The following is a 16102-nucleotide window of genomic DNA, read 5'->3' on the forward strand; positions in this document are numbered from 1 at the left end:
TTGATCTTGTTTTTTGTGCACCTTGTTTGCAGATGTAACTTTGTATTGCTTGATCTGTTTTATCACCTAATGATCTTTGTTTCATGTGATCTGCCTGTACTGCCCAAAAACACCACATTTCACTGTACCTTGGTACATGTGGCAATAATAAATCAAAATCTAATCAAATCAAAAATGTCAGATCACCCATGAGTTATCATAATCAAATCATGGAACTGCTGCTCATTGGTAGATGACTGGATGTGAGCCTTCTGCAGCATCACAAAGAGGATTTAATTGGCAGGAATAATGTTTTCTTACTTTTGAGTTGACATTCGGGCAAGGGTTGGGTGTGCTCGGTTAATTCAGGTGACTTTGTGGCTGGTTTGTGACACCGAGTGACACCGTACTGTACTGGCTAACGTCACCATGAGTATCCCACCTTCTCATCTTTACCCTTTACCTGAAGCCTAGTGAGCTTCAGGTTAAACTCAGTATATTTTGATTCTCTCCAAGGGACTATGATGACTTTTACATTTTCTTTTATCTAGAGATTTGCAATTCTCTGCATTTTTTTTCTCACCACCAAATCACCCCCATGTTTCTAATCACAATTGATATTAATTGACTGCTTTGATGTGCCTTAGATATTTCAGAGTCATGAGCAGTAGGCACCTGAAACCACTGGGCATGCTCTAGAGTCATAGAGTCACAGAGATGTACAGCATGGAAACAGACCCTTCAGTCCAACCCGTCCATGCCGATCAGATATCCCAACCCAATCTAGTCCCACCTGCCAGCACCCAGCCCATATCCCTCCAAACCCTTCCTATTCATATACCCATCCAAATGCCTCTTAAATGTTGCAATTGTACTAGCCTCCACCACATCCTCTGGCAGCTCATTCCATACATATACCACCCTCTGTGTGAAAAAGTTGCCCCATAGGTCTCTTTTATATCTTTCCCCTCTCACCCTAAACCTATGCCCTCTAGTTCTGGACTCCCTGACCCAGGGAAAAGATTTTGCCTATTTACCCTATCCATGCCCCTCATAATTTTGTAAACCTTTATAAGTTCACCCCTCAGCCTCTGACACTTTAGATCAAGTTGGACATGATGGAGAGAGAAATGCTATTTGGATACAGAACTAGCTCAAAAGTAGAAGGTGGTAGAGGGTTGCTTTTCAGACTGGAGGCCTATGACTCGTGGTATACCACAAGGATCGGTGCTGGGTCCACTGCTTTTCATCATTTATGCAAATGATTTGGATGTGAGCGTAAGAGGTACAGTCTGTAAGTTTACAGATGACACCAAAATTGGTGGTGCAGTAGACAGCAAAGTAGGTTACTTCAGAGTAAAACGGGATCATGATCAGATGGGCCAATGGGCTGAGATAAATGTAAGGTGCTGCATTTTGGAAAGGAAAGTCAGAGCAGGACTTATACACTTAATGATAAGGTCCTGGGGAGTGTTGCTGAACAAAGAGACCTTGCAGTGCAGGTTCATAATTCTTTGAAAGTGGAGTCACAGGTAGACCGGCTGGTGAAGTAGGTGTTTGGTATGCTTGCCTTTATTGTCAGTGCATTAAGTACAGGAGTTGGGAGGTCATGTTGTGGCTGTACTGGATATTGATTTGGCCACTATTGGAATACTGTGTGCAATTCTGGTCTCCCTGCTATAGGAAGGATGTTGTCAAAGTCGAAAGGGTTCAGAAAAGATTTACAAGGATGTTGCCAGGGTTGAAGGGTTTGAGCTATGAGGAGAGGCAGAATAGGCTGGGGCTGTTTTTCCTGGAGCATCGAAAGCTGAGGGGTGACCTTATAGAGGTTTTTAAAAACATGAGGGGCATGGATAAAATAAATAGGCAAAGTCTTTTCCCTAGGTAGGGGAGTCCAAAACCAAAGGATATTGGTTTAAGGTGAGAGGTGAAAGATTTAAAAGTGACCTAAAGGGTCACTAGAGGGTGGTGTGTGTATGAAATGAAGTGCCATTCCATACAATATTACCAGATTTAAAAGGCATCTGTATGAGTACATAAGTAAGAAGGGTCTAGAGGGATATGGGCCAAATGCTGGCAACTGGGAGTAGATTAACTTAGGATATCTGGTCGGCATGGACAAGTTGGACCAAAGGGTCTGTTTCGAAGCTGTACATGTCTCTGACTCTCTGTCTCTGTGACTCTCTGTCTCTGTGACTCTGTAACCCTATGACTCTCTGTCTCTGTGACTTCATCACTCTGTGACTCTATGACTCCGTGTCTCTGTGACTCTATGACTTTATAATTCTGTAACTGTATGACTCCGTGACTCTGTGACTCTGTCTCTGTGACTCTATGACGCTGTGACTCTGTGACTCTATGATTCTGAGACTCTGTGAATCTGTGACTCTGAGAATCTGTGATTCTATAACTCTGTGACTCTATAACTCTGTTTATGCGACTGTATGACTCTGAGACTCTGACTCTGTGACTTTATGAATCTGTGACTCCTCGACTCTGACTCTGGAACTCTGTGCCTCTGACTCTGACGGTGTGACACTGTGTGACTCCATGACTCTGTGACTCTCTGACTCTATGATTCTGAGACTTTGAGTCTATGAATATGTCACTCTATGAATCTGTCACTCTGAGAGTCTGTAACTCTGTGACTGTCTAACTCTGATTCTGTGGCTCTTTGAATCTATGACTCTATAACTCGATGACTCTGTAACCCAATTATTCTATTCTCTATTATTCTATGACTCTCTGACTGCGACTGTGACTATGACTCTGTGACTCTGTGACGCTATGACTTTGTGACTCTGTGACTGTATGACTCTATAACTGACTCTGTCACTCTGTGACTATAAATCTGTGACTCTGAGAATCTGTGACTATATGACTGTGACTCTGACTTGGTGACTCTGACTCCATGACTCTGTGACTGTAAGACTCTATGACTCTATGACAATGATTCTGTGAGTCTATGAGGTATTAAATTGAAACCCTGTCTGTAAGGCCTCAATGATCTCCTTACACCTTTTGAAGAAGAGCGGAAAGTTCTCTGCAAATTAAAACTCCTCTGTCAACAAATGCATACATAAATGGTGCTATCAACTATCGATATATCATTAAATGATATCTTTGACCCCTTGTTTAATTGACAATAGACAATAGACAATAGGTGCAGGAGTAGGCCATTCAGCCCTTCGAGCCTGCACCGCCATTCAATATGATCATGGCTGATCATTCCTAATTAGTATCCTCTTCCTACCTTATCTCCATAACCCTTGATTCCACTATCTTTGAGAGCTCTATCCAACTCTTTCTTAAATGAATCCAGAGATTGGGCCTCCACTGCCTTCTGGGGCAGAGCATTCCACACAGCCATCACTCTCTGGGTGAAGAGGTTTCTCCTCATCTCTGTCCTAAATGGTCTACCCCATATTTTTAAGCTGTGTCCTCTGGTCCGGCACTCACCCATCAGCCGAAACATGTTTCTGCCTCCAGAGTGTCCAACCCTTTAATAATCTTATATGTCTCAATCAGACCCCCTCTCAGTCTTCTAAACTCAAGGGTATACAAGCCCAGTCGCTCCAGTCTTTCAGTGTAAGGTAATCCCTCCATTCCAGGAATTGACCTCGTGAACCTACGTTGCACTCCCTCAATAGCCAGAATATCTTTACTCAAATTTGGAGACCAGAACTGCACACAGTACTCCAGGTGTGGTCTCACCAGGGCCCTGTACAGCTGCAGAAGCACCTCTTTGCTTCTATATTCAATTCCTCTTGTTATGAAGGCCAGCATGCTATTAGCCTTCTTTACTACCTGCTGTACCTGCATGCTTGCCTTCACTGACTGGTGTACAAGAACACCCAGATCTCTCTGTACTGCCCCTTTACCTAAATTGATTCCATTGAGGTAGTAATCTGCCTTCCTGTTCTTGCCACCAAAGAGGATAACCATACATTTATCCACATTAAACTGCATCTGCCATGCATCTGCCCACTCACCTAACTTGTCCAGGTCACCCTGTAATCTCCTAACATCCTCATCACATTTCACCCTGCCACCCAACTTTGTATCATCAGCAAATTTGCTCATGTTATTGCTGATACCATCTTCTATATCATTAACATATATTGTAAAAAGCTGCGGTTCCAGTACTGATTCCTGCGGTACCCCACTGGTCACTGCCTGCCATTCCAAAATGGAGCCGTTTATCACTACCCTTTGTTTCCTATCAGCCAACCAATTTTCAATCCAATCTAATACTTTGCCCCCAATACCATGCGCCCTAATTTAACTCACTAACCTCCTGTGTGGGACTTTATCAAAAGCTTTCTGAAAGTCCAGGTACACTACATCTACTGGATCTCCCTCGTCCATCTTCAGAGTTACATCCTCAAAAAATTCGAGAAGATTAGTCAAGCATGATTTCCCCTTCATAAATCCATGCTGCCTCTGTCCTATCCTGTTACTACTATCCAGATATGCCGTAATTTCATCCTTTATAATAGACTCCAGCATCTTTCCCACCATTGAGGTCAGACTAACTGGTCTATAATTTCCTGCTTTCTCTCTCCCATCTTTCTTAAAAAATGGTATAACATCAGCCACCCTCTAATCCTCAGGAACTGACCCCGAATCTATCGAACTCTGGAAAATAATCACCAACGCGTCCACGATTTACTGAGCCACCTCCTTCAGTACCCTGGGATGTAGACCATCAGGCTCCGGAGAGTTATCAACCTTCAGACCTAACAGTCTCTCCAACACCAAACCCTGGCAAATATAGATTCCCTTAAATTCAGGTCCTTCAGCCACTGCTACCTCAGGGAGATTGCTTGTGTCTTCCCCAGTGAACACAGATCTGAAGTACCCATTTACTTCTTCTGCCATTTCTTTGTTCCCCATAATATGTTCCCCTGTTTCTGTCTTCAAGGGCCCAGTTTTACTTCTAACCATTTTTTTGCCTTTCACATACTTAAAAAAGCTTTTACTATCCTCCTTTATATTATTGGCCAGTTTACCTTCGTACCTCATTTTTCCTCTGCGTATTTCCTTCTTAGTAATCCTCTGTTGCTCTTTAAAAGCTTCCCAGTCCTCAGTTTTCCCACTTATCTTTGCTATGTTATACATTTTCTCTTTTAACTTTATATGTTTCTTAACTTCCCTCGTCAGCCACGGCCACCCATGCCTCCTCCTTGGATCTTTCTTCCTTTTAGGAATGAACTGATCCTGCAACTTCTGCATTATACACAGAAATATCCGCCATTGTTCCTCCACGGTCATCCCTGCTAAGGTATTGCACCATTGAACTTTGGCCAGCTCCTCCCTCATAGCTCCATAGTTCCCTTTATTCAATAGAAGTATTGTCACTTCTAACTCCCTCTCAAATTGCAGATTGAAGCTTAATGTATTATGGTCACTACTTCCCAATGGCTCCTTCACTTCAAGGTCTCTGACCAATTCTGGTTCATTACACAATACCTGATCCAGAATTGCCTTCTCCCTGGTCGGCTCCAGCACCAGCTGCTCTAAGAATCCATCTCTGAGGCACTCCACAAAGTCTCTTTCTTGAGGTCCAATACCATCTTGATTCTTCCAGTCTACTTGCATGTTAAAATCCCCCATAACAACTGTAGTAACATCTTTGCGACAGGCCAATTTCAGCGCCTGATTCATCTTACATCCGACATCCAGACTACTGTTTGGGGGCCTGTAGATAACTCCCAAGAGGGTCTTTTTACCCTTAGTATTTTGCAGGAAATATTTGTTGGGATTTGTGGATGCTGGACACCAGTTCATGTTTCAGAGGGAAACAGGATTTATTAGCATTTCTGAATTGTAATAAATTATCTGTAATATAAATAAGTTGTTGAGGTATACTGATGCTTTTACCTTTACATGGGAAGTTGTAGAACACCATACTGTGGTCCTTCATGTTCCACCTTAACATCTATTGCTTATAGTGTTTTACAGATGCTCAAAATCATGTTGATATATTTAATGTCTATTATATGTTTAGAAATGGAAGTTTGAAGCTAACAGATCGCAAGACTGGAACTCTTTACACTATCAATGTCAACTGTTTCAATGGAGAAACGATCCTCAAGTCTTCAAATATCAGCATTGATACAGGTATGTTTGTGTCTTTTAATATTACTTCAGAAAGAAGGCATGATTAGAAAATGTTGGAAATAATTAGCAGGTCTGACAGCAAAGCTAACAGGCTGAATTTTCACCGCCCCATTGTGGAGGGTTTGGTGGTAAAGGTGGGGTGTCCAGGGTAACATGGGGGTGTTGTGTCGGGACAGCTTGTTGCTGCAGTCCTGGCATCAGGAACTTTCCCAGGGTTGTGTGGAAATAGGGCAGGCTCCCCACTGCACAGAACAGCAGCCAGTCTGCTGATTAGTTTTCAGATAGGAGTGATTTTATAGCGTCATCAGCATTTTGGCTGCAGTGTTGTGACAGAGTCACTGTTCAAGAAGATAGCTTACCACCCCCTTCTCAGGGGCAATTAAGAATGGGCAATAAATGCTGGCTCATTCCATGGGTGCTTATGCCCGAAACGTCGAATTTCCTGTTCCTTGGATGCTGCCTAACCTGCTGTGCTTTAACCAGCAACACATTTTCAGCTGGCTCATTCCATGAACAAATACAAATATAAATGCTTTTCAAGACCTCAAGCTTTATACATTGTGAAGTACTTTAAAACAGTTCCCACACCATTTGAGGTTACCATGATGGTCTCTCCCGTCACATGACTTTTTGTCACTACACTGCGCTTTTTGTGCAGAATCAATCAGCTCAGTATAACATTATGAGAATCGCTCGAGATTCTGTTGTAGGAGAGGAGAATGTCTGGATAACAAGGAGGAACGACCTTCAGAGAAGTTAGCTCAGACCTCTGTTATGGCAGTAAGGAGGAATCACCGCCCTCCTCTTGGTGAGTCACACCAAATGTACCTTTTTAATTTTATTATCTTTTTTAGCAGGTAGCTACCACATTTCAATTAAATTTAGATAACCAAATCAAAAATGAAGGAGAACCAATTCTAAGCTTTTTGAATGGGAGAGAGGGGAGCTTTATTACCAATGGCCCCAAAATGAAATAATAATATACAATAACCTGCTTGGTGTAGCTGCACCAGTGGACTGCAGTGGGTCAAGAAGGCAGCTCACCACCACCACCTTCTCAAGGACAATTAGTGATGGGCGCTGTGAAGTACACATCCTCTAAAGGAATTCAAAGCAGAGGGCAGATCATAGGTGGGAATTTTGCAGCAATTTTGCAACCCACTTCCTAACCGCTTCAAAGCCTATCACCTATCTACAAGGGTAAAATCAGGAGTGTGATGGAATATTCTCCACTTGCTCACATTAGTGTAGCTCCTGAAACACTTAAGAAGCTCAAAACCATCTAGGACAAAGCAGCCCACTTGCCACCCAACTCCATCTTAACCATCTATTCAGTCCAGCATTGACATATCGGCAGTGTGCACCCATCTGCACATGTGCTGCAACAACTCACAAGGTTCCTTCAACAGTACCTTCATATACACTGCAACTTCTATTACATGCAGCAGTTACCTAGGAACACCACAACCTTCAAATTTCCCTCACAGCTCTGTACCATTCTGACTTGAAAATATCTCACTGTTCCTTTAATGATGCTGGATTGATGGTGTATGCACATCACACAGACTGTAGCTGTTCAGGAAGGCAGCTCACTACCATTTTCTCAAGGTTAATTAGGAATGACTATTAAATGCTGGCCTAGATAGTGATTCCCACTCTTTCCTTTGAGTCAAGTCTTCCTGATTATGTATTTCACAATTTTGATAATGAATTTGAAGCTGTTCTGAGATGTGTTAATTAGAGTAGAATTGAACTCTCTGTTCCTCAAGTTGCAGCAAGTAATTTTCATCTCTTTTGTTTGTCTTGCATTGAAATATCTCTTGTTTTGCATTCCAGGTGTTGCACCAAGTACTCACCCTGCGACATCACTGTACACATCAGGACCACAAACCCAGTCGACTTCAGGCAACCACCTGAACCATGCCAAGTTACTCAGTTCGTACGTACATCTTACATACTAGTTCCAAAGTAGAGTTTATCTACAACAAAGTTAAAAATCACACAACATCAGGTTATAGTCCAACAGGTTTAATTGGAAGCACACTAGCTTTCGGAGCAACGCTCCTTCATCAGGTGATAGTGGAGGGCTCGATCATAACACAGAATGTGTAGCAAAAATTTGCAGTGTGATGTAACTGAAATTATACATTGAAAAATTGATTGTCTGTTAAGCCTTTCATCTGTTAGAATACAGTGATAGTTTCACTTCTTTCATGTGTAAATCACAAAACCTTTTTTAAAAAGTTGCATTCTTGGGTTAGCTGTTAACAATGATGATAGCTAGACAATATGTTGAAGGTGTTAGCCCCCTGTGTTCTCTGTCTATGACCTGATGTTTAGATTGATTCTAATCTAAAAAGTGAGCTAACAGAGTTTTACATAAATTCATGCAGTTTTTGAGCTCAGAGTTCTACATGAATATATGCAGTTTTTGAGCAAGTGCAATGTAACTCTGCAAGTACAAATTCACCCCACAAAATATACATGTGCATGTAGGTCTTTGTCTGTCTGTGTGTGTCTGTCTGTCTGGGGTGGGGGTTGTGAGTGTGAGAAAGTGTGTGTAGTGGGTGCAGAGTGTCTTAAGTCTGTGACGGGGTGTATGTGTGAGTGTGTGTGTCTATAATGGTGTGTGTGGGTGTCTGTGTGTGCGTCTGTATGTACCTTTGTCCGTGTGTATGTGAGTGTGTGTGTGTGTAGTGCAATGGTGATCATCTGTAATATGACATGAACCCAAGGTTATTTATCTACAACAGTTGTTTTCAGTCAATGCATGTTGAATTTTTTCCAAACTCACTCAAAACCCACATTGGTGTGAGCATTTTCCAGTAGCAGAGTCAAATTTAAAATCTGGAGCCGCAAGATGGGCACCACTGCAGGGTCCAAATTCCAGATCTGCCTTCTCCAAAGCCTGAGGGGTGTCTCTACTCCCCAAGGACTGCAGCTGTTCAAGAAGATAGCTCACCACCACCTTCTCAGGGGCAATTAAGAATGGGCAATAAATGCTAGCCTATTCCATGAACAAATACAAATATAAATGCTTTTCAAGACCTCAAGCTTTATACATTGTGAAGTACTTTAAAACAGTTCCCACACCATTTGTGGTTACCATGATGGTCTTTCCCGTCACATGACGCATGGTGACCCTCAGGTAAAATCACTACTAGTTGTCTTTGTGAAATGGCAAGGCAGCCCTATGGTCTGGAAAGACTATGGCAACTTTGCTTTAGAAGTACTGTTGAAACGATGCCAATGTGGCACATAGTCTACACACAGCAAGCTCCCATCAGCAATGTGATGATAATCTCACAAGCTCTTTTTTTAGTGAGTTCTGAGGAAGGGTCACTCGATCCGAAACGTTAACGCTGATTTCTCTCCATGGATGCTGCCAGACCTGCTGAGCTTTTCCAGCAATTTCTGTTTTTGTTTCTGATTCACAGCATCTGCCGCTTTTTGTTTTTTCTCCCCTTTCTTTAATGATCTTGATTGTGGGATAAGTTTAAAAGAATGCCATGGGATTTTTTTTACATCTACCAGAGAGGTCTTTAGTTAAGTGCCTCTTCTGAAAGATGATACTTCCAGCTGTGCAGCACTTCCTCAACACTACACCAATAAAAATACTGTGAACTTCTATCTTTTCGAAGAACCTTTTTATGTGGCACCTATCAAGTGCCTGAAGGAAATCCACATACACTGAATCTACCAGTTCCCCTCAATCACCTCTCCTTGTTATATCCTTAAAGAACTCGAGTAAATTTGTCAAAAATGTTGACTGTGTTTCATTGTGTTAAGTCTTTCCAAATATCCTGATATTCCTATTTTAATAAATTACTCTAGCATTTTCCCATGGTGTAAGTTGTGTTAACTGGCCCATGGTTTCCTGCTTTCTGTCTTTCTCCAACAACATTACCTCCAGAGCCCTGCTTCCACAGCATTGTCATGCCAGTTTTCATGCTGCATTTTCCCTGTGGTGAGACTGTCAATGACCTCACCTCCTCAGTAGCTCATATCCTCCAACTTTCATTTGCATCTCTTACATGTTTACCACCTTCACAATTATTGTCGCCTCTGCTTCGCAGCACACCACCACCCCTACAATTGTATTCCTTCACGTTCCTACCATAGCTGCCGGTCCTATTAAACCCCCTGTTGATTTTCATTGAGTTGAACTCCATGACTGATTGTGGACTATTCCCTGACCAACTTGGATGCACCCCCCAATTTGTGTGAGACTAGGCCCCTGCCTGATTGCGGTGTAGCTCCCCAACTACGTTCCCGTGCACCCGCGCCCCCAACCTAGTAGTAGCACTGGAGCTACAGGACTGACTATGACCAGTTCCTCAGACTTTGATGACATGAACTGCTTGATTGTGACTGCCCAAGCAGTTACTGAATGTGCCCAAGTCCCTGGACTGATATTGGACACTGCTGTAGATTTACAATCCCAGGTCACCTTGACTGAAAACCTTCTCCCTCCATCCATGGAGGTTGGTATGGACAAAGCACCAAACTCAACACTTCATCATGGCAAAACACAGATTAACTTATAACAAAGTTCAGTATTTCAATACTGTACTTTGTAGCTCACCGATAGGTTATATTGTGGTGTTGCTGTGAATGCTTTGCACACAGGAACAGACACCCACTTCAGTTATTGCGACTAGTTTGCTTTATTGATGCTTATTCTCTTTCCACTTACCTGGATACTCACACCATTTCTGTCTTGTCTTGTATTGCCTTTTACCACAGGCAGAAAACCAGCAGCTTATCAGCAATGAACAGGCAAGGAGTGACCATGTTGATGTACAGCACCATGCTACATAACTGTCTCATGTACAGCAGGCAGTAACAACTTATGTAGCAAACTCTCTGCATGTGCTTAACCAAATGGTCATGTCTAAATGTCATAAGGGAGTGGTCCTTTGTCCTGTTAAAGGGGACCATGGATCGTCAGTGGGCCGATCTGTCCTCAGTCAGAAAAATTGGTGAGGTATTTTGAGTGAATAATTGAAAGCACAGAAGAGAAGAAAGGTTGGCAGTTTGAGGGGGAATATGGTGGATGAGGGTCACTTAGAAAAGATGCCACAAATAACATAGAGATTAGTAGTACTTGAGTCTTGGAGGGAGGTAGGTGCAATGGCAGAGACCGTGTGAGGTAGCAGAGAGAAGATGTACTTGTCTTTGATGAATGCAGAAGGTAATTGCAGCATTTCAATGTGCTCCTCCAGACCATGATTACTGTGCTGAGCTGGGTGACCACTTCAGACCAGGCCTGACAGTGTTTAATAAGGTGAGCTGGGGTTTAAGTGATTGTTGTACGCTCCTGGCACCAGTGAGCATTTCTGCCACTGCTGGGTGCAAAATTCAATGAGAGTTGCCCCTTGGAGACAGAGTACATAATTTATGTAGAGAACAACATGTGAGAAAGGTTGTTAGGGTTCGCAGCAAGAAACCTTCCATAAAACCCCTTGAAATTAACAGTTTAGCCAAATTTCAAGAAAACTTAGCCCATTGTGATAGTTGCATTTCAGTCAAAGCTAAGAAGTAATTTCTGTTTGGAAGTAGTTATATATTGATGGCCTCATGTTCCTTTATGTTGTACCAATAGGGGTCAGCAAATCTTTAATTTTGAACTATGCCACCCACATGAAGACCACAAAGCAAAAGATGGCTTCTGTTTCTAGGCATTTTGTTGAACCAACGAATGGTACACCACAGAGGAGGCCATTTGACTCATCAGTAGTCACCTATTCCAACTTCTCTATCTTTTCCCCCATAGCCCTGCATAGACTTTTGTCCTCAGATAATTATTCTGAGGCATTGAATGAGTTTTGCATTTGTACTATTACCCACCAGTTCCAAGTCTAGCTGGAGTTAAAATTGGAGCTGACAAATGAAAGTTAAGTCAGGTAGAAAATTGCAAATCCGAGACCACTGTGGCCATATGAAATTATATGCTGAACGATAGTCTGGAAACCACCAAAAAATCACACACTTGGAAATGGAACAAAGTTAATTTTTCAAAGTTCATAGAAAATTTCATGTACTTTCTCTTTCAGCAACTGGTACTAATTGACCAAAACATGGAGAGAGACAGCAGAGCAAACACAGATACTGCCTGGGCCAGAATGCAAGCACAATGTACTCACAACCTAATTGGTTAGCTTAAGGCATGTGGGGGAGAGAATACACGAGTAGCATATACTGCCCACTGAGGTGGCTGGGCCCAGCCAACACCTTTGATGGAATTGCTAACAATTTGATATGGACTCAATACAAAGTGCTAATAGCCAGGGCTGCAGTAATCATCCTTCTCAGGAAGAGTGGTTAGCACCCATTAGTATAGTAATGGACTTCTGCGCAGATATTGAAATTGACAATGTCTGCACTGAAACTGACAATGACCGCGCTGAAATTAACAAAGACCGTGTTGGAACTGACAATGACTGCACCAAAACTATCAATGATTTTGCAATGTTTACAATAAACAAACTATATAACAGAGGCAATAACCTCATCACCGACCTATTATATTACAAAATGTATAAAAGTATCTTTACATGTACTCCGGATTGAGAGAAGACTCACAGCTGACCACTGTTTTGTTGGTGTATTTCTCTCTCCCTGGAGCTCCAGTATTTCCTTGTACAATAAACTCTGTCGTTGAACCCCAACTCTGACTCCAAGGCTTGCGATTTTCCCCACAACAGTGTCAAGCTTCTTGTATGTTGTTGGAGCTGCACTCATCCAGGCCAGTGGGGAGTATTCCATCGCACTCCTGACTTATGCCTTTATAAATGGTGGACTTCATTAGGGTGTTAGGAGTTGAGTTACTGGCTGCAGGATTCCTAACCTCTGACTTGCTCTTGTAGCCACTGTATTTATATGGCCGAATCCCGTTCAGTTTCTGATCAATGGTAACCCCCTCCGGAAGTTGATAGTGGGGATTCAGTGATAGTAATAACATGGAATGTCAAGGAGCAGTGGTTTGATTGTCTGTTATTGGAGAGAATCATTGCTTGGCATTTGTGTGGTACAAATGTTAGCTGCTAATTGTTAATTTGATATGGTCTGTGCCAGTCAAAGCAAGTTTGTAAACAACGTCACTGACCTGAAATCTTAACTCTGTTTCTCTTGCATAGATGCTGCCAAACTGACAGTATTTATACAAACTGCAGCATTTTCTGTTTTACTTAAGTTACATCTCCTGACTAAAAAAATCAAAGGTAAAAACAAATTCTCTTCTGTATTATTTTGAAACCTTAGGCGATTATTTGAATATTTCAAAATTTGGAAACTGAATGAATAATCAAACTTTGAATTGATATGGTATAGTTTTGATAATTATGAAAATTTAAGTTTATTAAAATCTGGAGATTGACAGACTCACTAATTGTTAAAGAGCATATAAAGCAGAAATGCAAAGATAGAACTCATCCAATGATGGAGAAATCATTAAAAGGTGGTGCCTGTCAACACAAGTCTGAACAGTTTGGGAGAGGTGGCTGACTTGTGGGAATATGTTGCAATTCAGTTCTAATCCATTAAAAGAACAAAGTGCAGTTTGGTTCTGATTGTTAAAGATTGAGGGCAAGCTGTCCCAATATGAATGGATTTCTGAATTTCCAAATGTGTTTTGGTGCACTTGGTGCATACTATCCCTTCCATGGATATAAATAATAACTTTATTATGTAAAATACCTATATACAGCTTTATATAAGTATATTTACTGTGCTATAGCCATGATCAAACTCTCTTAAGTCTTTTCAGTCATGTGTTCTCTTTCATTATTAATATGGTTCTAGTCACATCCTCAGATGTTAACCCTTTCAAAATTTCACTACAATTTTGATGGTCACAAGGGCTACTGTTCCCTCTGCAAGACGCTTTGTAATGCCCACATTCCCTGGACTACATTCTCAGTGCTCTCGGATCCCCAAAACATCTCCAATGTCCTGGGATACCCCAAAATTCTGTAACAGACCTTGGTAAATATTCAACACTCTCCCAGAATTTGCAACTGCTGATGCTGCAAAATGAATCGCTCACCATACAACAATAGCAGAATAACTCTTATCCAGGGAGAACTGAATGTAATGAAGGACCTTTTGTGACCATTAGTTTTGCTGGAAAATATTAATTTGGCCTGAACCCAAAGTGCTCCTGAAAACTGCCAATAGCCAATATCGGACCCAATTGATAACCATATGAAAGTCTGTTTAGCAGGATTCAATGTGAACAGCATCATGGGAGACCTGCTGATATATGAATGATATATATCTCGTGGCAACGCTGTTGTTGGAAAATGTAGCCTCTGTGTTCAAGTTAACCATAGAATTCAGTTATAGAGTGAAAACCCTGACATGTAGCCTGATGACTAAGTTGAAGGAATGTGACGCCACAGTAAACTGAGTCACTTTAACTCTAAGGAGGAGAAAGTGAGGTCTGCAGATGCTGGAGATCAGAGCTGAAAATGTGTTGCTGGAAAAGCGCAGCAGGTCAGGCAGCATCCAAGGAGCAGGAGATTCGACGTTTTGGGCATAAGCCCTTCTTCATGTCTCCCATGATGCTGTTCACATTGAATCCTGCTAAATAGACTTTCATATGGTTGTCAATTGGGTCTGATTCCTGAAGAAGGGCATATGCCCGAAACGTCGAATCTCCTGTTCCTTGGATGCTGCCTGACCTGCTGCACGTTTCCAGCAACACATTTTCAGCTCACTTTAACTCTAATTTTACATCTAATTTGGACACTCTACGAAGTCCTTTACGAGTGGATATGATTGAATGCTCAAAATATTTGGCCAGCGATTTTTTTTTACCACTTATTTAAAGGGAAAATGATATTGCATATTTACTTCTGAAACTTTGTGTGAAAATCATGGGTGTGGACTGCTTCCCCCCAACCATCCTCCCCCCACAGTAACCCTCACCTGATTAGAAATTAGATTACAGACCGACCGTGAAGTAAAATTTGATATTGTTGTGGGCAGTACTAACAGGATGAAAATGGGGGTTGATACCCATCCTGAGTATCCTGAAATGAGGTATGTCAAAGGAATAGTTTTGCCCACTTTAGGAAAGGGGATAAGGGAATGTGTGGGGCATTGGTTTTGAAGTATAGGCAGGTAGGGAGAAAGGGATACTGTCTCCTCAGATATGCCCCAACGGGCAGAGTGCATCCTCCAAAGATATTTCCTGTTTTCCTTGTGTTGTTTTAAAAGAAAGTTTTGACAGAGAAACATTATGCTTGGCATTGTGAATGTTATATTCGGGTCGATTGAGCTTTTAGCAAGCTCAATTAACCCTTAACAAAAACAGAAATTGCTGGTGAAACTCAGCATGTCTGGCAGCATCTGTGGGAAGAAAGCAGAGTTAACATTTCATGTGCAGTGACTCTTCATCAGAACTAATTAACAATTAACCCATAATTATTTATTTACATGTGGCTGGTGGGCTTTCTATTCCAATGTCTATCCATCTCTCCCAACCCCCATATTATGGGGTGAGTTGGGAGATGGCTAGGAATGTGGTTTGCTGGGCACCTGCCCAATCTTACCCATTCCTTCCCCATGTCAGAAACATGGCAGGAACTTGAAATATTCAGCCTAATATTTGTTTTTGGTAACTGCCTCAATACTCATATTGTAAAAAAAATAACAAACTTGGCAAATAAACAGAGGTGTAGAGAGAAAGAGAGGCACAGAAAAGAAATATATAAATTAGAAGTCAGAGGCAGATGGCTCCAAAATAGTAGTTAGAATAACATATTGCAAACTAAAATTAATATAGAGGGGATATTATTACTGGTAGTGACGGTTGAATTTCTTTTAGATTTGCATCCAATTTGTTTATTTACAAATACTCCTTTTGGTAGATGGATGCTGCCTGAACTGCTGTGCTCTTCCAGCACCACTGATCCAGAATGGAATTAGTGTCATATTTGGTGCATGAGTTACATTTCTCAGGATTAATACAACAGAACCTTATTGATTATTTTAA

At 41.6% G+C, this 16102-nt stretch overlaps 1 protein-coding gene across 4 annotated transcripts in view; it reads left to right on the plus strand.

Annotated features, from left to right (window-relative positions):
* LOC132818988 (uncharacterized) overlaps positions 1 to 16102 on the plus strand; it is a 116123-nt gene that overhangs the window by 61186 nt on the left and 38835 nt on the right. For all 4 annotated transcript variants that reach the window (XM_060830214.1, XM_060830205.1, XM_060830195.1 and 1 more), the window contains exons 3-4: positions 5990 to 6102; positions 7939 to 8041. In XM_060830214.1, coding sequence (XP_060686197.1) covers positions 5990 to 6102; positions 7939 to 8041 — 216 coding nt within the window. The remainder of the gene's footprint in view (positions 1 to 5989; positions 6103 to 7938; positions 8042 to 16102) is intronic.

The sequence above is a fragment of the Hemiscyllium ocellatum genome, chromosome 1, assembly GCF_020745735.1.
Source record: "Hemiscyllium ocellatum isolate sHemOce1 chromosome 1, sHemOce1.pat.X.cur, whole genome shotgun sequence".
NCBI classification, from domain to species: domain Eukaryota; kingdom Metazoa; phylum Chordata; class Chondrichthyes; order Orectolobiformes; family Hemiscylliidae; genus Hemiscyllium; species Hemiscyllium ocellatum.